The following is a 26,326-nucleotide window of genomic DNA, read 5'->3' on the forward strand; positions in this document are numbered from 1 at the left end:
GGGACACACAATAGAAGAGGGTGCTAGGTGGGGCGTAAAGAACCAAGCATTGACCCTTCCCTGCTGGGAGAGCAGCCTGCAACAACCAGCAAGAAGTTCACTTTTAGAATATGTGCTTAATGCAGCATTACTTCCTTTAAGCCTGCCCTGTCCAATAACCTTTGACAAAAATAAAACTATCACATGAGAGTGCAAAAGAGGTAAGATTATTATATTTTATGGTGCAGTGACATGGAGGGCTGTGCAAAGATACATTGAGACAGTCAGGAGTTAGAAAGGACCCTATTTGAAGAGGAAGCTGTTAAGTCCGTAATGGGAAGGAAGCTGCTCTCCAATGTTTGGGGAGGGAGGGGGAATCTTAGTAGACAGAGCTATCAATTTTCAATGACAATAGAGTGGGAGAGGATTTTCCTTTCATTTTCAAATTAACCCTAATTAGGTAGAAGATGGCTGCCCTTTGCTGCATTCATAATACCACCATAAAAATGAGAGGAAAGGTCAGATAGTTTCAATCCTGAGACTGAGGCTAGAGGCTCCTTGCCCAACCCTGAACTAAGGAAGACAGCATGTCAATAGACAGGTCTTCCTTGCCTGACTTGAGATACCCATGCTTAATTTTCTCTTGACCCAACAGGACCAGAACTGGAGAGCAAAAAGATAACTTTCTCATGTGTGTGCCGCACAGCCCAAATTCTGTGCCTGGACACTTTGCCCTTGAGCTATGAGATAGACTTGTCAGCAACACTATAGTGGCCCATTTGAGTGAGCACTTCCTCATGGCAGTTCATGTCCCTTTCAACATTGTGGTCACTGTAGCAGAGGATCATTCCTCTCAGGCACAAGGGAACCACGGCTTCAAGTCAGCAACCCACAGAGGGACAACAAGTACAGAAGATAGCAATGGAGATTACTTGCTCATGGAGTCAGATTTGACAGTGCACAAGGCACAACCAGAATTGTGCCTTGTGAATATGGACATGTAAGACCTAATGGCTTCAGATGTGGCAAAACTTTCATGGGATGGGGGAGCCAGTCCTTGAAGGGAAACCTAAATATAAAGAGAAAACCCCCACAAAACAGCCACTCAGGGAATAGTAAGCATAAGGGTCAATATCTGCCTCCTCAGAGCCTTCCCCAGATGAGTGTCTGGAGTGTTAGAGGGCTTCTGGCTTGGGGATTACTCACAATTACCCCAAAATGGCTAAAATGGGTGCCCTCAGGTTCAAGTAGTCCTCTTATGGAAGCCAGACTGGTGCTATGGTTAGAGTAATAGTCTAGGACTGGGGAGACACAGATTCAAATCCGCATTTAGGCATGTAGCTAAATGGTGACTTTTCACCAAACATTAGCTACTGCTAAATGGGAGTCTGTGGTATTGCAACTTGATGAATGAATGATTAAATAAGTTATAGAAATGTGAGATTCACAAGTTTCACGCATAAGAAGCAAAGAGAAATAAATAAAAGTTCAGTGTGATTTAATCTTCATTAGTTTTTAGAAGCAAAACATAAGATTTGCAATCTTGAGCTCTATTCCTGTTAGATCAATCTATTTGGGGGTGGAGATTTGTGTTTGCATTGTCAACTTGTACATTTTAATGTCCTTAGTAAAGTTAATATGTCAAATTCTGGTGTAATTCTGCCTGTTGTTGGTCTGTTGACCATAACAATAAAGATTTGATTTGATGCCAATTGAAATAAAATCATGTGTCCAAAGAAAATACATTTAATCATGAAGCAAATACGTACACTTAAAATTTGAACAGAATGATCAACAAATATACAAAGGTCTTTGTCAGTGGGAAAAGAATTTTATACAGATTTAAAAAAAACCGTTATACAGATTTTAAAAAACGTTTATATGCCCCAGATACATGGATTTCCAATAGGACCTGAAAAACAGAAACAAAAATATTGATTGCCAAACACCAATTAGTACACAGCCCACCTTGAGCCCCCAAATTTAATCTAATTGTAATTATTTACCCAAAATTGACTGTTATAAATCTTCAAAAATATAGCAAAAAAGACAGGGGACTAGGTGTTCCCTCGTGTCTCCAAGAAACTGGTAGATTAAAAAAAACCTAATTAGCTTTTACAAAATGACATAATCCAAGACAACACTCCCACAAAATGCTCACTCTTGAAAAAATATATAATACTGAATAATCTTGACTCCCAAGATTTATAGGAGCCAATTTTTGGTAAATTTTTCCAACTGTGGATCCACCTAAGGAGTTGTTCCATCTAGGTCACTTTTTGGCTAGTTTGTTAATCAGGATATCATGGGGCACTTTGTCAAAACTAAGTTTGCAACTAAGATTGTAGTGCCTGAATTTGCTTTCCTTTCCCCCCTCCTCCTCCCTCCCAGCCTTTTTTGGCTGAATGGCGGCATAAAAATGCTTAAATAAATAAATAAATAAATATAAGCTTTGCTGAAATCAACATATATTATGGCCACAGCATTCCCACAGTCCACAAGGGAGGTTACCCAATCAAAAAATGAGATCACATTAGTCTGACAGGATTTGTTCTTGACAAATCCATGTTGGCTTCTAGTAATGACTGCATTGTTTTCAAGGTGCTTCTAGATTGTCTTCTTTATAATCTACTCCAAAAATTTCCCAGGGATGGATGTCAGACTGACTGGTCTGTAGTTCCCAGGTTCCTCCTTTTTGGAGACAGGGACAATTGCCCTCCTCCAGTCGTCCGGCACTTCACCTGTCTTTCATGATTTCGCAAAGATAATAGAGAGTGGTTCTAAGAGTTCTTTTGCTAATTCCTTTATTACTCTAGGATGCAGTTCATCGGGCCCTGGAGATTTGAACTCATTCAAAGAAATTAGGTAGGGTGACCATATGAAAAGGAGGTCAGGGTTCCTGTATCTTTAACAGTTGTAGAGAGAAGGGAATTTCAGCAGGTGTCATTTGTATCCCTCTTCATCACAGCAGTTAAAGCTGCAGGAGCCATGCCCTCTTTTGTATCTTGTCATTCTACTATAGCTCCTGCAGTTTTAACAGTTGTGATAGAGGGAATTTCACCAGGTGCTGCATGCAAACAAATGACACCTGCTGAAATTCCCTTTTCAATACAACTGTTAAACATACAGGAGCCCTGTCCTCCTTTTCATGTGGTCACCCTAAATTAGGTGTTCTTTGATCATTTGCTTATCAATGTCAAACTGCAATCCTGCCCCTTCAGCTTGTACTTCACTTTTTCCAGGGGGGGTCATAGACCTGCTTTTGGGAGAAGACATTCCAGCACTTCCCGACACTATTCCTGCACTTCTGTGTTACCTGTCTGTACTCTTCTTTTGTAGCCTGGCCTTCCTTCCATTTCTTATATGTGTCCTTTTTTGTTTTCAGGTCATCTCTATGCTTTTTGTAGAGACACACTGGTTTCTTCTATTGTCTTCTTTTTTCCTTGTTGTAATTGTTTGAAATTGAGCCTTTAAAATTTCCTTTTTAAAAAACTCCCACCCATCTTGCACTCCTTTTCTCATTAGGGTCACATGTCATTGGAACTTACTTATCATAGTTCTGAGTTTATTAAAATTGGCTTTCCTGAAATCCAGAGTACGTGTATGGCTACACTCAGCTTTTGCTTCCTTTAAAATCAAGAGTTCAAGTATGATGTGGTCACTTTCCTCTAGAGTTCCCATAAATGGCACTTTATTCACTAATTCATCCTTAATGGTCAGCATCAGTTCAAGGGTAGCCGATCCTTTAGTTCCTTCCTCCACTTTGTGTAGGAGAAAGTTATCAGTCACACATGTCAGGAATTTCTTGGAGGGGCCACTTTTGGCAGAATTTGTCTCTGGGTAATGGAAGTCCCCCATCACTACTACATCATACTTCCTTGAAACACTGGCAATTTGTTTCTCAAAAGTTTCATCCTTGTCTTCTCCTTGATTGGATGGTCAGAAGTAGACTCCAACTACCATGTTCTTTTTATTCCTTGCTCTATTTATTTTAATCCAAATGCTCGCATTGGGGCTCCCAGGCTCATCTGCCTGTATTTCTGTGCAGGGATAGGTATTTTTAACATATAGTGCAACTTTACTTCCTTTTCTGTTTCTTCTGTTCTTTTTGAACAAGTTATATCATTCAATTGCTGTATTCCAGTCATGGGAGTCATCCCACCAAGTTTCAGTTATACCTATCAAGTCGTATTTGCCTTCACGTATTAAGAGTTCGAGTTCATTCTGTTTGTTTCCCATACTCTGAACATTAGTATATACACACTGAAGACCATGTGCTTTATGGTCTGGCTTCTTTCCTGTATTATTGGGAACACTATTGTGGGGCACTATTGGAGCTGTTCTCTGTTATGATGCATAAATCTTCATCCATTGTTGCCTCAAAGTTTACGTCTCGCTCCCCTGTAGGATTCAGTTTAAAGCCTTCCTGATCAAGTTCTTCATGCTGTGGCCAAACACATTCTTTCCAGCCCTTGTGAGGTGCAACCCAGCCCTTGCTAGCAGCCCATCTTCCAAGTAATGCAGCCCATGGTCTCAGAATCCAAATCTCTCATTTCAGTACCACCTTCGTAGCCAGTTGTTCACCCAAAATATTTTTCTTTCCCTCTTCCAAGAACTGGGGGGACGGATGAGAAAACTATCTGGGCTCCAAAGTTCTTGAGTTTCCTCCCGAGCTTCAAAGTCTGACATGATTTCTTCGTAGCTCCACTTGGCGACATCATTTGTTCCCACATGGATGAGGAATAAAAGGATATGTGTCAGTGGGATTTATGAGCTTTAACAACCTTTCAATCACATCTCTAATCTGTGCTCCTGGGAGACAGCATACCTGGTGAGTCCATGGGTCTTCACGACATACGCAGTAGGGAGTCTCTTACGATGACTACTCTTCTCTTCTTCCTAGTCAATTGACCTTCTGCCTCTTGTTCACTGTTGCATGGGGTCTCCTGTAATTCTTCCTCTGCAGGCTGTCCTCCAGTCTCATCTTCCAGCAGCTGAAAGCAGTTACATAACTCTAATGGTTCCACTAATGGAGTGTGTCTTCTAGTTCTTCTGCTCCTGTCACCCTTTTCCAGGGAGTTACCTCTTCATTGGCTTTCCTCACCGCAGCATTCTCCATTTCTGCAACAGCTTGCTGTTGCTCTTCAATCTCTTGTGCTTCTTGTTTCTGTTGCAGTTCCACTGTTCTGTCTAAGAGCTCTTCACTTTCTCTTATTCCCTAGAGGATAGACACTCGCCGCTCAAGTCCTCTCACTTTTTCTTCCAATAGTGCCACCAGCTTGCACTTGTTGCAGGTGTACGCCATGGCGATCTCAGGCAGGCGTACACGAACATTGCACACACTTTGCAGGTCACCACTGGAGACTCCTTTCCATCCACAGTCTCTATTTCCATTTTGTTTCTGCCTTTCTGACTGTATTGGAATTGCCTGTGCTTTGTCCTGTCCTCTGTGAAGGTGAACAACAAACTCCCCTACTATATGAGTGTGTCTTACGAGAAAGATAGGTTGCTTACCTATAACTGTAGTTCTTTGAGTGGTCATCTGTGCATCACACATATGGGCTCTGCACCTGCGCAGAGCCCACATTCGGCAAACTTCTACAGCTGGATAAAGGCATTTTGGGCAGGAACCCCACCGCTCACTGCATATGTCCCACCGGTTCCCGCATTTACCTCAGTCCTCGAAGACCGCCATAGTCCTCTCGGTACCGAAGGAAAAAGAAAGAAACCTTAACCATTAGCATCATTTTTTTTAACATTCACTCCAAAGAGGGAACCGGGGGGAGGGGGGTTGGGTTGGGTTGTGTGAATACACAGATGGCCACTCAAAGAACTACAGTTACAGGCAAGCAACCTGTCTTTCTTCTTCATGGCCTCTGTCCATCACACATATGGGCAATTAGCAAGTTCACTTACCAGAGGAGGGTTGGTATCTCAACTTAAAATCGATGACAGTACTGTGCTTGATCGAACATCCAGTCGATAATGTTGCAGAAGTGTTGATGGTGTTGACCATGTAGCTGCCTTGCATACGTCTGGGATAGCAATCCCCTTGTCAAACACCATGGATGTAGCCACCACTCTTGTTGAATGTGCCTTCACACGTGCAGAAAGTTCTAACCCTGTCAGCTGATAAGCTAATTGGATAGTCTTCACCACCCATGACGATAAACACTGTGGTGAGATTGGCTGGCCTTTTTTATGATCCCCATAACAAACAAAAAGTCGTGGTGACTTTCTATAAAGTTGTGTTCTCTCCTTATAAAAGGCCAAAGCCCTTCTTACATCCAAATTGTGGGTAGTCTGATCTAACTGCAATGTTGGGGATGGAAAAAATACAGGTAATACTATGTCCTGGTTCAAATGAAAAGTAACTATTTTTTGGCAAAAAAGGTATGTCTGGCCTGAGTATTACATAGAGAGTAGCCCCTTTCATAATCACATCTACTGATGTCTCTATAATAGGATGATGATGGATATCCCCAATCACAATGTCTTTCATATCCACGTGGGGATCGAGAACGCTCTCTATGATGATAGCAAGGGGAAGAATAACCCCTCACAGTGGAAGTCAAGAACATTGAGTCAGGTGAACCCCATGTTATTTTTGCATCTGAAGAAACCTCCTCGGACGAAGAGGAGGAGGACAACTTACCCACAGGAGAGGGAGTTTCCTCCCCCACAGCCAGGCAGGAGATAAACACGCAGAGGGAGGAGGTTGCAGGGCCATCAGAAGAGACACAGGTTAGCCAGACCCTTGCCCTGCCTGACGTTCTGGAGTTGGAGGCAGAGACGGAGATGGTGACGCCATCCAGCCCTCGGGAGCGATGGCGAGGAAAGAGGGCTGAGCAGATGCAGGCAATGAGGAGTGTGCATGTGAGAAACCGGCAGGAGAAAGATGCCGAGCCTAAATAGGAGGCAGGTATAACAAGGCACAGCTGGACTCTGGGTGGGGCCAGTCTGGCAGTACTAGAAAAGGAGGAAGCCAAACGCTGGGTTGGTCTGGCAAACACCTTTTCCTTCACTCCGGTTGCTAGTACCTTGCCTTGCTTCCTGACGCTGACCTTGGACTCTCGACTCGGACTGGCTGACGGATTACGCATATACCTGACCCTGACATCCTGGACAACGGCCTCAGCTCTTGACTTGGATTGGACTTCGGACTGGCTATTGACACCGTGATATCGGCATTCCTCATTTCTGCCTGGTGGACTCGGACTGGTAGGCTTAAGTTCCAACTTCCTTGGATTTTCCCTCATGGCTGAACTGCTGCTTCTGCCTTTATCGAGAGAGGGACAGGGGGAATGCAACCCTGTTAATCCTGCTCGATCTCTCTGCAGCTTTTGATACCATCGACCATGGTATCCTCCTGGATCGACTCCGTGGGATGGGCATCGGAGGCACTGTTTTTACAGTGGTTCCGGTCCTACCTACGGGGTCGTTTTCAGAAAGTAGTATTGGGTGACCAGTCCTCGGCCTCTTGGCAATTGAGCTATGGAGTGCCGCAGGGCACCATCTTGTCCCCAATGTTATTTAACATCTATATGAAGCCGTTGGGAGCGGTCATTAGGGGATTTGGAGCTAAATGCCATCAATACGCTGATGACACGCAGCTCTATCTCCCTGTGACAACTGAATCAGGTGAGGCTGTGCAGGTCCTGGACCAGTGCCTAGACTCAGTAATGGGCTGGATGAGGGCCAATAAACTGAGACTGAATCCTGGCAAGACGGAAGCCCTGTGGGTGAGTGGTTCCCGAGTCCAGGAGACAGGCTCATTGCCTGTTCTGGATGGGGTTGCACTGCCTCTGAAAGAACAGGTTCGTAGTTTGGGGGTACTCTTAGACCCATTTCTGTCGTTGGAGGCTCAAGTAGCCGCTACGGCTCGGAGTGCCTTTTACCATCTTCGGTTGGTTCGCCAACTACGGCCTCTTCTGGACAGGGATAGCTTGACCACGGTGGTACAGGCATTGGTAACCTCAAGATTGGATTACTGCAACGCGCTCTATGTGGGGCTGCCCTTGAAGCTGCTCCGGAAGCTAGAGCTAGTGCAGAATGCTGCAGCTCGGCTGTTGTCTGGAGCTGCCCCTTTCCAGCATGTAACTCCTCTGCTGAGGGAACTGCACTGGCTGCCTATTTGCTACCGGGCCAGGTTTAAGGTTCTTGTACTAGTGTACAAAGCCCTAAACAACTTGGGACCAGGATACCTGAGAGAGTGCCTTCTCCCTTACCAACCTGCCCAGTCACTGAGGTCATCTGAGGGCCTGCTCCTGGTGGTTCCACCTAGATCCATCCTCCGATTGGAATCCACCAGGGGGAGAGCCTTCAGCGTGGTGGCACCCCTCCTGTGGAATTCCCTGCCTCTGGAGGTCAAGCAGACTCCGACTTTGTACTCCTTTCGGCGCCTCCCGAAAACATCTTTATTCCAAGAAGCCTTTCTTTAACATGCAGCCTTGGATTTCTGATTTTTGCTTCTTTTTAAATTTTGTTTTAACTGTTTTATTCTGTTTTTATTTTCATTTTACCTTGTACCGAAATTTTTCAATGGGGAGTGGTATATAAATATTCTAAATAAATAAATAAATAAATAAATAAAAGACTGGGACTTGATCTTTGCAGCATCCAGGCTTGTGTTTGCATTCCTGGCCAGAGATTTATGGCCAAATAATTGACCAGTGTAATAAAACACTTAGCAGATAATGCTTTCGGCAACCGGCTGTTTCATAAAACCCCACAACGATCATGACAACCACATCTGTCCCTTCTCCACAGGAATGGATGGGGTCTGATAGATGTCAATTATCTCTGAGACAAACTTCTAATTGGTATCATCAGTAAAGGAGGCAGTGGCGGTATGACAGATTGTGTCAAAACCCCTCAATCCTGAGGTGTTGGTACGGTACCGAAAAAAATCTCCTCCTGCACACCGACATTGAGGGACAATTGCCTGGTGTGGGCAAACCGCTCAGGGACAATGCATCAAGTCCATAGGCCTCTGTAACAGTTTGTGGCTGTGCCTACGGCACTTTCAGTGGGTTTCTTTGAGAACATTTTCTTTATTGATTCACTCAGAGAGTTTGATGGAGGTTTTGCCACCTTAGCCTTTTTGCCAACTTTTTTGCAAGCACAACAGTAAGTGATCTCCCTGGCATTAAAGGCTCCTCCAACTGTTCCTCCCCTTGGGTAGGAGGTAAATTCGAAGTCTGGGCAATAACCGGGGCATTAACAGCAGGCTGAGGCACAAAGGCGAAGATGACATCGCACCCCCTCTGTTATCCATAGATTCTAAAGTCCGTCACCAAAGAATGGCTTTTCAGCCATCTGATCGATGTCTCCTCGTCTGTTTTGAAAAGGCCTGACAATGAGTACAAGCCTCCACAATATGTCCCTCTTTTAAACAAAGAAGACAGAGATCTGGCTACGAAGGTGGTGCCGACGTGAGAGTTTTGGATTCTGGGACCACGGGCTACGCTACTTGGAACATGGACTGCTGGCAAGGGATGGGTTGCACCTCACAAGGGCTGGAAAGAATGTGTTCGGCCACAGCATGAAGAACTTGATCAGGAGGGCTTTAAACTGAATCTTAAGGGGGCGGGAGACATAAACTTCGAGGCAACAATGGATGAAGGCCAATGCACCACAGTACAGAGAACAGCTCCAATAGTGCCCCAAAATAGTGTCCGCAACAATGTAGGAACAAAGCCAGACTATAAAACACATAGCCTTCGATGTCTATATACTAATGCCCAGAGCATGGGAAACAAACAGAATGAACTTGAACTCTTATTACATGAAGGCAAATACGACTTGATAGGTATAACTGAAACTATGGAGACAAGGAAAATGATGGCGAAAGCTTCAAGGCAGCCCTGGCCATGTGTTGAGGGAAAGAGGGTTGTTGTGAGTCAGAGAGAGAGAAAAAGAAATGAATTTAATTTGTTTGAAGGTTAACTCACTGGCCTAGCACCAGCCTACGACTTTAAGGTGATTACCTCGCAGACATATCTTAGCGGGCCCAAGCAACGCTAGGAATGTTAGCTAGTCAGAAGTAAAATACTCTGTTCTCTGCCTTCTAGCTCTTGGCAGTTGTTTATTAATTGCATTCCATCACCTTTTCCCCTAACCGCATAGAGTAACATGTTCGCCTTTTAAACAATTTTGTGAGCAAGTACAAGCTGAGAGGGATTTGTGCAGGGCTATGTGGGATTTGACTTTTCTGCGTTTTTCACATACATGCCTATCTGCACTCCAGTGGCTCAGCAGAAGGGGGTGGGATTTCCTAAATCTCTTGACTTTCTCCATTCTCTGTTTTTTAAACAAATTGCCAATTTTAAATAAAATAAATTACTACTTCTGGCTTAGATTAGCGAGGGATGCTAAAAGCAATAAAAAGGCTTTCTTCAGATACGTGAGTAGTAAAAGACAGAGGAAAGAAATGGTGGTTAACCTGCTTAATGAGGATGGCAAATTGATAACAGACGACAAAGAAAAGGCTGAAGTGCTCAATTCCTACTTTGCCTCGGTCTTCTCCCAAAAGCGGGTCTATGACCCCCCTGGAAAAAGTGAAGCAGAAGTTGAGGGGGCAGGATTGCAGTTTGAGATTGATAAACAAATGGTCAAAGAACACCTAATTTCCTTGAATGAGTTTAAATCTCCAGGGCCCGATGAACTGCATCCTAGAGTAATGAAGGAGCTAGCGGAAGAACTCTCAGAACCTTTGTCTATTATCTTTGCAAAATCATGGAAGATGGGTGAGGTGCCGGACGACTGGAGGAGGGCTAACGTTGTCTCTATCTTCAAAAAGGGCAAAAAGGAGGAACCTGGGAATTACAGACCAGTCAGTCTGACATCCATCCCTGGGAAAATTTTGGAGCAGATTATAAAGAAGTCAATCTGTAAACACCTTGAAATCAATGCGGTGATCACTAGAAGCCAACATGGATTTGTCAGGAACAAATCCTGTCAGACTAATTTGATCTCATTTTTTGATAGGATAACCTCCCTTGTGGACTGTGGGAATGCTGTGAACGTCATATATCTTGACTTCAGCAAAGCTTTTGACAAAGTACCACATGACATTCTGATTAACAAACTAGCTAAAAGTGGGCTAGATGGAACAACTATTAGGTGGATTCACAGTTGGCTACAGAATTGGACTCAAAGAGTACTTATCAATGGAACCTTCTCAAACTGGGGAGAGGCAACGAGTGGGGTGCCGCAGGGCTCAGTCCTGGGCCCAGTGCTCTTCAACATTTTTATAAATGATTTGGACAAGGAGGTGCAGGGAACGCTGATCAAATTTGCAGATGACACAAAATTGATTGGGATAGCTAATACCCTGGAAGACAGAAACAAACCTCAAAGTGATCTTGATAGGCTAGAGTGCTGGGCTGAAAACAACAGAATGAAATTTAATAGGGATAAATGCCAAGTTCGACATTTAGGGAATAGAAACCAAATGCACAGTTACAAGATGGGGGACACTTGGCTCAGCAATACTACAAACGAGAAAGATCTTGGAATTGTTGTAGATCGCAAGCTGAATATGAGCCAACAGTGCGATATGGCTGCAAGAAAGGCCAATGCTATTTTGGGCTGCATTAATAGAAGTATAGCTTCCAAATCACGTGAGCTACTGGTTCCTCTCTATTCGGCCCTGGTTAGGCCTCATCTAGAGTATTGTGTCCAGTTCTGGGCTCCACAATTCAAGAAGGATGCAGACAAGCTGGAGCATGTTCCGAGGAGGGCAACCAGGATGATCAGGTGTCTAGAAACAAAGCCCTATGAAGAGTGACTGAAAGAACTGGGCATGTTTAGCCTGGGGAAGAGAAGATTGAGGGGAGACATGATAGCAGTCTTCAAATACTTAAAAGGTTGTCACACAGAGGAGGGTCAGGATCTCTTCTCGATCCTCCCAGAGTGCAGGACACGGAATAACGGGCTCAAGTTAAAGGAAGCCAGATTCTGGCTGGACATCAGGAAAAACTTCCTGACTGTTAGAGCAGTGCGACGGTGGAATCAGTCACCTAGGGAGGTTGTGGGCTCTCCCACACTAGAGGCATTCAAGAGGCAGCTGGACAACCATCTGTCAGGGATGCTTTAGGGTGGATTCCTGCATTGAGCAGGGGGTTGGACTCGATGGCCTTGTAGGCCCCTTCCAACTCTGCTATTCTATGATTCTATGATCTATGATTCTATGCAGTTTCAACACAATATTCTATGTCTAAAGGCCCTTTCTGACAGATGTCTGGTGAGTCTTTCCTTGAAATCTCTGAGATTCTATAAAATTTCCACAGGCTAATGTATTCTGGTACTGCACAAATTACTTCTGAACTTTAATCCTCAATTTTCCTCTCATTTAAACTTAGTGCTTCTCCTGTTCTCAGTGGATACTATGAACAATTTCTCCTTCTTCTATTTTAAACAAGCTAATTTTGAGTTCTCATCATTTATGTTTAAAACATTTTAGATTTAAAAACTGACAATTCTTGATGAATCCCAGGGGTCCTGGTTAAAATTTCTAATTAAAGATAAGCCCTTTTTCAAGTTAATCCTCCTGTTTGCTAACATCCTCCTGTTTGCTAACAAATCTCGGCCTCAGCACATATACTCACTCCCTCGGCGGCATCAATGAAGAGCACCACGCCATCAGAAATGCGAAGACCTGCTGTGACCTCATCAGAGAAATTTACGTGACCTTTAAGGAGTTAAAATAATAGCACAAAGAATTTCAATATGGTGGCATGCATTTACTGCAGTAGTTAGCTGTATTCATAAATCATCACTTCCCTAAATAAGGAGCTTAAGTGTTCAAACTGAAACAGCTCTCAGAGGTTCAAAAAATGTGGAGGAGCCAAGTTTTCTAAAAGAGGTGCTAGATCTCAAGCTTACATACATGGAATTCCTGGTATTCATGAGTGATACATAATTACTTGCTTTTTGGGGGGTGTTCTGCACTAGCTCAAACTGTTTCTAAAATTTGTTCTTGGGTTTATTAAAGCAAACATTTCCAGACTGAATCCAGGGCAATATTATTATTATTATTTATTATTATTTATTGCATTTTTATACCGCCCAATAACCAAAGCTCCCTGGGCGGTTCACAAAAACTAAAACCATTCAAAGTAGAAAACAAACAGTATAAAAACATGATATAAAATACACATTAAAAAGTGATTAAAAACATACCACACATGATTAAAACATCTTTAAAACATCCTTAAAACATTCTAAAATTTCACTGGATAGGCCTGCCAGAATAGATCAGGAAGAGGGGGGAAGTGGGGGGGGGCGCCTGTTTTGGGTGGGAGATCGTTTGGCACAGAATGGGGCTAGACAGGGTGTCAAAGAGTTGGCTTGAAGGGATGCTCCTTCAGTACACAAGAGGTCTGCTGCACTGTGTAAGACTAAGGTAAAGTCACTTGAGCATCGTCAGAGATAACCAGAAGGATGTTCTCCCTATGCTGATTAGTGGTATTGCAAGACATTTTCAAAATTTGATTTAGTAAATGAGAGAGTCAAGGAGTTCACCATCACAGGTGGTCAATTGCCCTTGAAAAAAGCATGGGCTCAGACTGTTGCATGCCACTCACAGTATAAGTGGATTTTATATTACTGTTTTAGAAGGTTCTCTTAAATTAATTTATTTAAAAAATCCCTCAGCCCAAGCTTCTCACTGGATTATCTCATGGTATAAGTCTCTTAAGCCAGTTCAACTCACCAGGTGTGTCCATGATATTGAAGAGAAATGATTTGCCCTTAGTGTCTGGAAGAACAATGGTCACCGGTGTGCTCTTGATCCCAACTCCCCTCTAAAAAGGAAATAATGAGGATTGAAATCATCGTTTGGCCTGAAAATGGAGAATATGATGCAGGAGGCCAAGAATGTTCAGAGTAGGGTAACTGAAAGATACACGCATTCTGAGACAATAACACTGATGCATTACTCTGGAAATCTGTTACCTGGCAAAAAATTGACATCATGAGAAACTCAGGTCCATAGATAGACCTGAGTTTGTGAATTATCCAGACAGGGTTGTCTATTGGGTGGTATATAAATGTAATAAATAAATAAATAATGGTCAAAGACTTAAGTGCTCAAGATTTTCCCTGCGGTTACTCAAGGAGCCAGCCTTACTAGAGATTCAGTACACATGGTACATACATGCTTGACTTCCCTGCAATGCTGTGCTACAGGATTCCTTCCTCTTGTTGACTTCATTAAGTGCCCTTCTCTTAATTTTCTTCGCTGCCTTCCTTAAAGCTAAGCCAGCAGTAGTAATTTATTTTATTTAAAATTGGCAATTTGTTTAAAAAACAGAGAATGGAGAAAGTCAAGAGATTTAGGAAATCCCACCCCCTTCTGCTGAGCCACTGGAGTGCAGATAGGCATGTATGTGAAAAACGCAGAAAAGTCAAATCCCACATAGCCCTGCACAAATCCCTCTCAGCTTGTACTTGCTCACAAAATTGTTTAAAAGGCTAACATGTTACTCTATGCGGTTAGGGGAAAAGGTGATGGAATGCAATTAATAAACAACTGCCAAGAGCTAGAAGGCAGAGAACAGAGTATTTTACTTCTGACTAGCTAACATTCCTAGCGTTGCTTGGGCCCCCTAAGATATGTCTGCGAGGTAATCACCTTAAAGTCGTAGGCTGGTGCTAGGCCAGTGAGTTAACCTTCAAACAAATTAAATTCATTTCTTTTTCTCTCTCTCAGACTCACAACAACCCTCTTTCCCTCAACACATGGCCAGGGCTGCCTTAAAGCTTTCGCCATCATTTTCCTTGTCTCCATAGAAAAAAAACTACAATTCCCAACATGCCTTTCACTGCGGTACCCAACTTGCCCAATGGGAGTCCTACCCCAGAGGCTCATGGGAAGTGAAGTCTATTCAGCACTGGTTAGGCCTCATCTTGAGTACTGTGTCCAGTTCTGGTAACCACACTTCAAGAAGGATGCAGACAAGATGGAGGGGGTTCAGAGGAGGGGAACGAGGGTGATCAGGGGTCTGGAAACAAATCCCTATGAGGAGAGACTGAAAGAACTGGGCATGTTTAGCCTTGAGAAGAGAAGACTGGGGGAAGACATGACAGCACTCTTCAAATACTTGGAACGTTGTCACAGAGGAGGAACAGGATCTCTTCTCAATCATCCCAGAGTGCAGGACACGGAATAATGGGCTCAAGTTAAAGGAAGCCAGATTCCGGCTGGACATCAGGAAAAATTTCCTGACTGTTAGAGCAGTATGACAATGGAACCAATTACCTAGGGAGGTAGTGGGCTCTCCCACACTAGAGGCATTCAAGACGCAGCTGTACAGCCATTTGTCTGGGATGCTTTAAGTTGGATTCCTGCATTGAGCAGGGGGTTGGACTTGATGGCCTTATAGGTCACTTTCAACTCTACTATTCTATGATTCTAAGTTGTGGTGTACCTCATTGTGGGAAGGTGACAGCTCAAGTAGTGTCACCTGAAACACCTCCCTGAGGACAATGTGCTCCATTTGGTCACCCAGATCTGGGGCTAGTTTCTCAGAGTGTGTACTGAACTACAAGATGCACTGCTCTAGGTCCAGAAATGTGTGTCCTGAACTCTGCTGCTCCTCTTCCTTTCTTAGCTGGCGCTTTGCCACTAGCCGCTCCAATACAAAGACAATAGGGCCCATCTCAGGGCTACCTTCAAGCTCTTCGCACATCTCAGAGCAGAAAGCTGTCCATACTGCCTCCTGGATGGCTGCTCCGAGGCCTACCCGCCTGGTGTGCCGCTGGCCAAGGAACCTTCTGGACCGGCTATGGTTGGGAGGGGCCTGGCAAAATCTCTGGGAAGATAGGTTGGGGCAGACAGCCCTTGGCAGAGGGTGTCCTTGAAAGACGTTCTGGAAAGCAGTTGGGCTGCTGGATGGTCTTCTGAGAAAAGGGACTGTGATCCCTCGGTCTGGCTTTGCATGGTATCCTGACTGCTGGGATCTGGCTGCAGGGGTACTGAGAAGCTTCCAGGATCATCTGCCAGAAAGGATCCTCAGCAGCAGCAGGTGAGTATAGACTAGGGACCTGAAGATAGCTATGGGAACACTGGGGGATAGGAGGGGGCACATGCAGAATGAGGTCCACGGCCATCGATTTAACATCCATGCATCAACCCTCCACAGTGTTATGAATACTTTCGAAACTATTCTGCCAAAACAATTCTGGTATCAGACAAAAAACACCACCAGGTGTAGCTATGTTGGTACAGGTGGCAGCAGGAGTACCATGTTTGACACAGTTCCTGGCATAGACATGTTTTGGCTGCAGGACAGCCCACAGGTGCCAAAGCAATAGGCATTTTGTGCAGCTTGGAAAAGGGGGAAGAGGTGAGGAGAAGTGCTGGGAGAAGTGCCCATGAGCACCAAAGCAATGTGCATTTGGTAGGACTTGGAAATAGGGATAGTGGGGAGGAACATGGGGGAAAGTAGGAGGGGCTGCATCAGGCTGGCTACTGTGGAAACAGAATTCTGAAGATCAACTTTCAAACGGATTTAAATGAGTGTGTAGATTCAGCAAGGTAGAAATGCTTACCTCTTGTTCAGTGAACAGAATATCTGTATAGCAAAGCTGAAAGAAATAACATCAAATCACTCAGAGGTTAGATCACCACAGGTGGAATATTTTCATTTATTTTTACAAAACTATTGGGTGAGCCTAGTGGAGATCTGCAGAAAAAAAATGGGAAGAGGGATGTCTGTACATGAACAGGTCACATGAGGGGTCATGGGAGAGTTATGGGCCCAGTTCTTCCTGATTTGGTAAACCTGTGTCTCAGCTGTACTACTTCATACTACAACGGTAGGCTCACATGACTAAATGCTCCTCTATACAAACAAAAAATCCTCCCACATTGAAAATAAGCATGTCAGGGGAAAGCGTTTTAGCCTAGCATTCTCCATGGCAAATTAATTTTATATGTGAAGGCTTTCTCTCAGTAAAGAGGAGCATTTAAGTCACATTTAAGTTACCTACCTGCAGTCTGAAGTGGTACAGGTCTACCACCTTGGTGAGAGAATTAAACCTTGAACTATCTATTTAACAAGATAGAGGCAATTTCCTGCTGATCTGATGAAACTATGAGCAGGAAATTGCCTCTTTCTTGTTCTCCTTTGTAACTTTCACACCCCATGTATAAACACAATTTTTATGTATAAACACACATTTTTATGTATATAAACATATTAGGCTACAATGATAATCAATTTAAAAACTTTAAATTTAACTAACAAGTTCCCCCCATGTAATAGGGCAGCAAATTTATTTTAAAATATTTTTAGTACAAGTTCTTAACGAAATTGTAGATAAGCAACATCTCACAAGAGGTATTTCCCCTTTTCTCTCATAGAGATGGAATGCCTCTTTCTGCTACAACACAGGTGCACAACCATTAATCAAACACCAGGAGTGATTATTATTATTATTTATTTATGAAGTGCCATCAATATTCATGGCGCTGTTCAGAATAAAACAAAACAAGACAATCTGCCATATGGATTACAATCTAAAATCACAGTAACAGACAGGGGAGGGAGGGGAAAAACCAACTGGGGTAGGTGGCATTAAAACTAAAATATAGACTAGCATGATCATGCTACAATTGAAAAGTGATCAACTACGTGATCAACTAATTTATTTATTTATTTTTATTTATTACATTTCTATACCACCCAACAGCCGGAGCTCTCTGGGCGGTTCACAAAAATTAAAACCATTCAAAATATAAAACAACAGTATAAAACCATAATATAAAAAACAATATAAAAGCTCAACCAGATAAAAACAGCAGCAATGCAAAATTACAAATTTAAAACACCGAGTTAAAATTAATTTATAGACTTGTTAAAATACTGGGAGAATAAAAAGGTCTTCACCTGGCGTCTAAAAGCATATAATGTAGGTGCCAAGCGAACCTCCTTAGGGAGCTCATTCCACAGCCGGGGTGCCACAGCAGAGAAGGCCCTCCTCCTGGTAGCCACCTGCCTCACTTCCTTTGGCAGGGGCTCGTGGAGAAGGACCCCTGAGGATGACCTTAGGGTCCGGGCAGGTACATATGGGAGGAGGCATTCCTTCAGATAGCCTGGCCCCAATCCGTTTAGGGCTTTAAATGTTAATACCAGCACTTTGAATCGGGCCCGGACCTGGACTGGCAGCCAATAAAGTTGGAAAAGGACTGGTGTGATGTGGTCTCATTGGCCAGTCCCTGTTAGTAACTGTGCTGCCCCGTTTTGTACCAGTTGAAGTTTCCGGACCGTTTTCAAAGGCAGCCTCACGTATAACACATTGCAGTAATCCAAACAAGAGGTTATCAGAGCATGGATAACTGTAGCTAGGCTATCTCCATCCAGATAAGGGCGCAGTTGGTATATCAGCCTAAGGTGATAAAAGGTGCTCTTTGCCACGGAGTTCACCTGTGCCTCAAGTGACAGTTCTGGATCCAACAGCACCCCCAGACTGTGGACCCAATCCTTTAGGGAGAGTGCAACCCCATCCAGGTCAGGGCAAACATCACCTTGCCGGACAGATGAACCACCCGCTAACAGTACCTCCATCTTGTCCGGATTGAGTCTCAGTTTGTTACCCCTCATCCAGTCCATTACCGTGCCCAGGCACTGGTAAGATTTCTTTAGCTGCATGACAACCCATCTGTAACTACATTTGGACCACAATACCATAAACCCTCCTCCCTAAAGTAACTTACATCCTGGTCGTACCGTTTCCTGATCTCAGGATGAGTCTGTTCAATCAGGCAGTCCACAAAGCAGGTCTGAAAGGCAACAGAAAAGCAAAAGGGAACAACTGCCATGACACACATCAACGAGCATAAGGCTGCAGAATCTCAAGCACAGTGGCACCATTCGGTCCTGCAGGGTTTCCCAGAAGGCCCTGCCCCCTTTCCTCACAACCACCAATCGTTTGGTGGTTTCCTGGTTTTTGTTTTGTTTTTTACTCATTTTAAAAGGCTGAAATGCCTGTCCTAAGGCTTAGTTACTAGCAGTAAGAGCTTTATGGTAAAATATATTGGTATTTTTGCCTCAGCGCTTTTGCCTTCAGCCCAATCCACTCCTAGAATGCACCCTTCAAGAGCTTCTCTGAAATGTAATTCACCTCTATTTTAAGTCTCTGTACCCCTGAACAAGCTAAATGGGCCCAGGCCAAGAGGCAAGGATGTTGTATCTCTGGCTCTTCTCAGCCTGAATACAATGTGGAATTTTGTGCTATTCACAACATCTAGGCTGGTAAAGACCAATCAACATCAATGGCGACAACACTATTTTATAATTATAATTTTTGAGATCAACCCAGAGAACTTCAGCTATTGGGTGGCACAGAAATATAATACAAAAATAAAGTTTTTTTAGGGTGCAAGTCAGCTGCTCTAAGAGTGATAGGACTTTTTCTATCTAAACATGCATAGGATGAAATATATGGCTTTCTTTATCTAAAAAAGTATCTCTAAGTGATTTACAAGGAGATTAAAATACATAAATACATTGTGATATATATGAACATTTAATTAAAATACATAATAGGCTGTTCAGACAAAACACTAACCATGGTTAGGCCACTAACCCTTTTGTAGCAAATGGTTAGTAAGAATGTTTAAACTGTGGTTATGTAGTTACCATGGTTAGGAATGGTTCACATAACACGCTAAGTCACAGTTCATATGACACACTAAGGCATAATATTTAGCTCAAAATGCTTAACCACCATGGTTTAGCATGTCATCTAATAGAGACATTAATTGCTAAAACGTTTTTATAAAACGTTGTTAAAAATATTAAAGCCAATATTCACAAAACCATAATTAACAAACAAATTGAGCAGCATACTCACTCAAAGTAAAGAGATGGGTCTTTAATTAATGCCTAAAGCAACTAAAGTTGGCCCCTCCTGAATACCAGTGGGGTGGGCAATCCATAATGAGAGTGCCATTACAGAGAAGGCCCACATACGGATTACTGCAAGATGGCAATCTCCACGTCATGTTACAGCCAACAAGGCCTCCTCCAATGATCTTAATGATCACACAGATCCCAAGCTGTTCAGAACTTTCTATGTCGACAGCAAAACCCTCTACTTAACTCTGTAGCTAATAGTGACACTGGTGTGATATTGGCATGGCCAGCTGCCCCACTCAGCTTCCGGGCTGTTGCATTCTGCACCAGCTGCAGCTTCCAAATCAAACACAAGGATAGTCCTACATAAAGTAGATTGCAGTAATCTAAATGTGAGGCTATCAATCAGGACATAAGTAGAGCCACGATGGATCAGACCAAGGGTTCATCTAGTCCAGCATACTGTTTACATAGTGGTCAACAAGCTGTTGATGAGGAACCACAAGAAGAAAATGAGTGCAACAGCTCCCTCCTGCTCATGTTCTCCAGCAACTAGTGTACATAAACTTACTGCCTCTGCTACTGGAAGTAGCACATAGCTGCCCGCCATTTATAGTCTTTTCTTCTAGAAATTTATCTAACCCCCTTTTAAAACCATCCAAATTGGTGGCCATCACTACATCTTGTAGTAGCGAATTTCATAGTTTAACTATGTGCTGTCAACCAAGAAGAAGAGAAGAGTAGTCGTTGTGGGAGACTCCCTGCTGCGTGGGATTGAAACACAAGTATGTCGTGAAGATCCATGGACTCGCCAGGTGTGCTGTCTCCCTGGAGCACAGATTAGAGATGTGACTGAAGGGTTACCGAAGCTCATAAAGCCCACGGACACATACCCCTTTCTTCTCATCCATGTAGGAACAAATGATGTCGCCAAGCAGAGCTACGAAGAAATCATTTCAGACTTTGAAGCTCTGGGAAGGAAACTGAAGAACTTTGGGGCCCAGGTAGTTTGCTTATCCATCCTCCCGGTTCTTGGAAGAGGATTAGAAAGGGAAAGAAAAATACTCCGGATGAATGACTGGCTTCGAAGGTGGTGCCGTCATGAGAATTTTGGATTCTGGGACCACGGGCTACGCTACTTGGAACATGGACTGCTGGCAAGGGATGGGTTGCACCTCACAAGGGCTGGAAAGAATGAGTTCGGCCACAGCATGAAGAACTTCATCAGGAGGGCTTTAAACTGAATCTTACGGGGGTGGGAGACGTAAATTTTGAGGCAACAATGGATGAAGGCCAATGCACCACAGTACAGAGAACAGCTCCAACAGTGTCCCAAAATAGTGTCTGCAACTATGTAGGAACAAAGCCAGACTATAAAACACAAGGTCTTCGATGTCTATATACTAATGCCCAGAGCATGGGAAACAAACAGAATGAACTTGAACACTTATTACATGAAGGCAAATACGACTTGATAGGTATAACTGAAACTTGGTGGGATGACTCCCATGACGGGAATATAGCAATTGAAGGATATAACTTGTTCAAAAAGAACAGAAGAAATAGAAAGGGAGGTGGAGTTGCACTATATGTTAAAAATACCTATCCCTGCACAGAAATACAGGCGGATGAGACTGGGAGCCCCGTCGAAAGCGTCTGGATTAAAATAAATGGGGCTAGGAATAAAAAGAATATGATAAACGGAGTCTACTACCGACCACCCAATCAAGGAGAAGACGAGGACGAAACTTTTGAGAAACAAATTGCCAGTGTTTCAAGGAAGTGTGATGTAGTAGTGATGGGGGACTTCAATTACCCTGATATCTGTTGGGAGACCATTACTGCCAAAAGCGGCCCTTCCAAGAAATTCCTGACATGTATGGGTGATAACTTTCTCCTACAGAAAGTGGTGGAAGGAACTAGAGGGTCGGCAGTCCTTGACTTATTGACCAATAGGGATGACTTAGTGGATAAAGTGGCAGTTACGGGAACTCTGGGGGAAAGTGACCACGTCATACTTGAATTCTTGATTATGAAGGAGACAAAAGTCGAGCATAGCCATACACGTACTCCGGATTTTAGGAAAGCGGATTTTAATAAACTCAGAACTATAATAAGTAAGGTCCCGTGGCAAGGGAGCCTAATGAGAAAAGGAGTGCAGGATGGGTGGGAGTATTTAAAACAGGAAATTTTAAAGGCACAGTTACAAACAATTCCAACAAGGAGAAAAGATAGAAGACAACAGAGGAAACCAATGTGGCTCCACAAAAAGCTTAGAGATGACCTGAAAACAAAAAGGGATACATATAGGAAGTGGAAGGAAGGCCAGGCTACAAAAGAAGAGTACAGACAGGTGGCGCAGAAGTGCCGAAATGGTGTCAGGAAGGCTAAAGCTGTGAATGAGCTGAGATTAGCGAGGGATGCTAAAAGCAATAAAAAGGCTTTCTTCAGATACGTGAGTAGTAAAAGACAGAGGAAAGAAATGGTGGTTCAATTGCTTAATGAGGATGACAAATTGATAACAGACGACAAAGAAAAGGCAGAAATGCTCAATTCCTACTTTGCCTCAGTCTTCTCCCAAAAGCGGGTCTATGACATCCATCCCTGGGAAAATTCTGGAGCAGATTATAAAGAAGTCAATCTGTAAACACCTTGAAATCAATGCAGTGATTACTAGAAGCCAACAAGGATTTGTCAGGAACAAATCCTGTCAGACTAATTTGATCTCATTTTTTGATAGGATAACATCCCTTGTGGACTGTGGGAATGCTGTGGATGTCATATATCTTGACTTCAGCAAAGCTTTTGACAAAGTACCACATGACATTCTGATTAACAAACTAGCTAAAAGTGGGCTAGATGGAACAACTATTAGGTGGATCCACAGCTGGCTACAGAATCGGACTCAAAGAGTACTTATCAATGGAACCTTCTCAAACTGGGGAGAGGCAACGAGTGGGGTACCGCAGGGCTCAGTCCTGGGCCCAGTGCTCTTCAACATTTTTATTAATGATTTGGACGAGGAGGTGCAGGGAACGCTGATCAAATCTGCAGATGACACAAAATTGGGTGGGATAGCTAATAGCCTGGAAGACAGAAACAAACTTCAAAGTGATCTTGATAGGCTGGAGTGCTGGGCTGAAAACAACAGAATGAAATTTAATAGGGATAAATGCCAAGTTCTACATTTGGGGAATAGAAACCAAATGCACAGTTACAAGATGGGGGACACTTGGCTCAGCAATACTACAAACGAGAAAGATCTTGGAATTGTTGTAGATCGCAAGCTGAATATGAGCCAACAGTGCGATATGGCTGCAAGAAAGGCAAATGCTATTTTGGGCTGCATTAATAGAAGTATAGCTTCCAAATCACGTGAGGTACTGGTTCCTCTCTATTCGGCCCTGGTTAGGCCTCATCTAGAGTATTGTGTCCAGTTCTGGGCTCCACAATTCAAGAAGGACGCAGACGAGCTGGAGCGTGTTCAGAAGAGGGCAACCAGGATGATCAGGGGTCTGGAAACAAAGCCCTATGAAGAGAGACTGAAAAAACTGGGCATGTTTAGCCTGGAGAAGAGAAGATTGAGGGGAGACATGATAGCACTCTTCAAATACTTTAAAGCTTGTCACACAGAGGAGGGCCAGGATCTCTTCTCGATCCTCCCAGAGTGCAGGACACGGAATAACGGGCTCAAGTTAAAGGAAGCCAGATTCCGGCTGGACATCAGGAAAAACTTCCTAACTGTTAGAGCAGTGCGACGGTGGAATCAGTTACCTAGGGAGGTTGTGGGCTCTCCCACACTAGAGGCATTCAAGAGGCAGCTGGACAACCATCTGTCAGGGATGCTTTAGGGTGGATTCCTGCATTGAGCAGGGGGTTGGACTCGATGGCCTTGTAGGCCCCTTCCAACTCTGCTATTCTATGATTCTATGAAGAAGTACTTCCTTTTATATATCATCCAACCCATCACTGCAACTAGGCACCTAATTCAGAACATGGACAGCCTCTTCCAATTAAGATGTCACAGAGCAATAGAGCTGTGTGTCATCGCATACTAATGACACCTTTCCCCACAAATCTCTTAATGATTGCACCCAGCAGCTTCATACAGATTAAATAGCACTGGGGATAAAATGATACCCTGCAGCACCGCACAGCATAATTGCCAGGGAACCAAACCAGTCACCCTATGCTATTTTCCGAAACTGTTTCCACAAGTAGGAGCAGAACAACCGTAGCAGTGCCTCCAATTCCCAGTTCAAAGAGATGATAATTCTGGACCAGTTGTAATTTCCAAATAGTCTTCAAGGTCAGCCCCACGTAGAGATTAATCAAGGGTTTAGCAAGACATGAATTATGAAGATTACCATTGTTTGAGAATGAGTGGCGAGCCACACCTGGCTGAAGGGATTGAAGCAAGAGGGGAGACAGCTAGATCGCAGGTGAAGGAAAACTCGTGCTGAGTCTGATCGAGCACGTGTTAGAGCTCACTATTGAGCCTACTATGTGGCAGTGAGGGTGGCAAAGAGACAGTTCTTTTCCACCAGCATTGCAACTTCTCTGTGTTGTCCAGCAGAGCTTTTCCAGGTGGTTCGTGGCCTGTTACACTCTGGGCCAGGCCAAGAGACGGTGGAACCCTTGGTAGCACCCTGCAACAAATTTGCATGGCACTTTGAAGATAAAGTCGCTCAGATTCGTCATGAACCGGACACCACGCTTAACACAGCTCCACTAGTAGAGGTGTTCAGAGTGCCGTCTGGCCCAGTTTTATTGGATGAGTTTCAATTACTGAGGCCAGAGAATGTGGACAAGGTGCTTGGCCAAGTTCGATCAACCACCTGTGTGCTTGACCCTTGACCCTCATGGCTCATTACACCAAATGATGGGATCACCGGCAGGGTCCAGAAGGTGTAAATGCCACTTTGAGAGAGGGAGTGGTGCCAACCTCTTTAAAGGGGGGGGGGTGGTAATCAGACCACTCCTGAAGAAGCCTAACCTGGACCCGGAGGATGTTAATTTTATTTATTTATTTATTTATTACATTTTTATACCGCCCAATAGCCGAAGCTCTCTGGGCAGTTCACAATTACAGGCCAGTGGCTAATATCCCTTTCTTGGGCAAGGTGCTTGCAGGACAACTCCAGGCACTCTTGAATGAAATGGATTATCTAGATCCATTTCAATCGGGGTTCAGGCTTGGTTTTGGAACGGAAACCGCCTTGGTCGCCCTATGGGATGACCTTTGCCGGGAGAGGGACAGGGGAAGTGCGACCCTGTTGATTCTCTTGGACCTCTCAGCGACTTTTGATACCATCGACCATGGCATCCTTCTGGATAGGTTGTATGGGCTGGGAGTTGGAGGCACTGTGTTGCAGTGGTTCCACTTCAACTTGGATGACTGATTCCAGAAGGTGGTGCTGGGGGATTATTGCTCTGTGTCATGGCATTTAGGGCATGGGGTTCCACAGGGCTCTATTTTATCCCCTATGCTGTTTAACGCTTACATGAAACCGCTGAGAGAGTTTAACTGGAGATGTGGGTTGAGGTGTCATCAATATGCGGATGACACTCAGCTCTACCTCTCCTTTTTATCAAACCCAGGTGAGGCAGTGGCTGTTCTGAAGCACTGTAATGGACTGGATGAGGGTCAATAAATGGCCTGGATGAGGGCCAACAAACTGAGACTCACTCCAGACAAGATGGAGGTAGTGTTAGCAGGTGGTTCACCTGTCTGGCTAGGTGATCTGGACAGGGTTGCACTCCCCCTAAAGGATTAGGTTCATAGTTTGGGGGTGCTCTTGAATCCAGAGATGTCACTTGAGGCACAGGTGAACTCAGTGGCAACTAGCACCTTTTATCAGCTTAGGCTGATATACCAACTGTGCCCTTATCTGGATGGAGATAGCCTAGCTACAGTTATCCATGCTCTCATAACCTGAGTAATGGTCATAGCAAAATTCCAGAAGGGTAGCTGTGTTTATTCTTTACGGCTTTGTTGGTTTTGCTGCACACACCAATCAGTTTAGTGTGGGTTGTGGCAGATGCTTTCGTGGACTAGGGGCCACTCTTAGAATGGCTCTAAGCCATGAAAACTCATGTGGCATCCTTAAGGTGCCACAAGACCCTTTGTTGTTATACTAAGGGCTAAACTACACATTACTAATCTCCAGTATTTGAGGCAGTAAGCCTGTGTGCACCAGTTGCTGGGGAACATGGGCAGGAGGGTACTGTTGGACCCAGGTCCTGCTTGTGGGTTCCTGGTTGTCAGCTGGTTGGCCACTGTGTGAACAGAGTGCTGGACTCATTGAGTGCTGGACTTAATGAGTTCCTGCATTGAGCAGGGGGTTGGACTCGATGGCCTTGTAGGCCCCTTCCAACTCTGCTATTCTATGATTCTATGACTAGATGGACCCTTGGTCTGATCCAGCAGGACTCTGCTTATGTTCTTTTGTTCTTACATTCAAAGCCTTTCTTTCCTTCTT

At 44.0% G+C, this 26,326-nt stretch overlaps 1 protein-coding gene across 2 annotated transcripts in view; it reads right to left on the reverse strand.

Annotated features, from left to right (window-relative positions):
- Positions 1–26,326, reverse strand: part of EFTUD2 (elongation factor Tu GTP binding domain containing 2) — a 98,513-nt gene that overhangs the window by 53,679 nt on the left and 18,508 nt on the right. For both annotated transcript variants that reach the window (XM_063132956.1, XM_063132965.1), the window contains 4 exons: positions 18,704–18,769; positions 16,537–16,572; positions 13,697–13,787; positions 12,591–12,673 (listed from right to left, as the gene is read on the reverse strand). In XM_063132956.1, the coding sequence (XP_062989026.1) occupies positions 12,591–12,673; positions 13,697–13,787; positions 16,537–16,572; positions 18,704–18,769 (276 nt within the window). The remainder of the gene's footprint in view (positions 1–12,590; positions 12,674–13,696; positions 13,788–16,536; positions 16,573–18,703; positions 18,770–26,326) is intronic.

This window comes from Elgaria multicarinata, chromosome 1 (assembly GCF_023053635.1).
Source record: "Elgaria multicarinata webbii isolate HBS135686 ecotype San Diego chromosome 1, rElgMul1.1.pri, whole genome shotgun sequence".
Classification (NCBI taxonomy): Eukaryota; Metazoa; Chordata; class Lepidosauria; order Squamata; family Anguidae; genus Elgaria; species Elgaria multicarinata.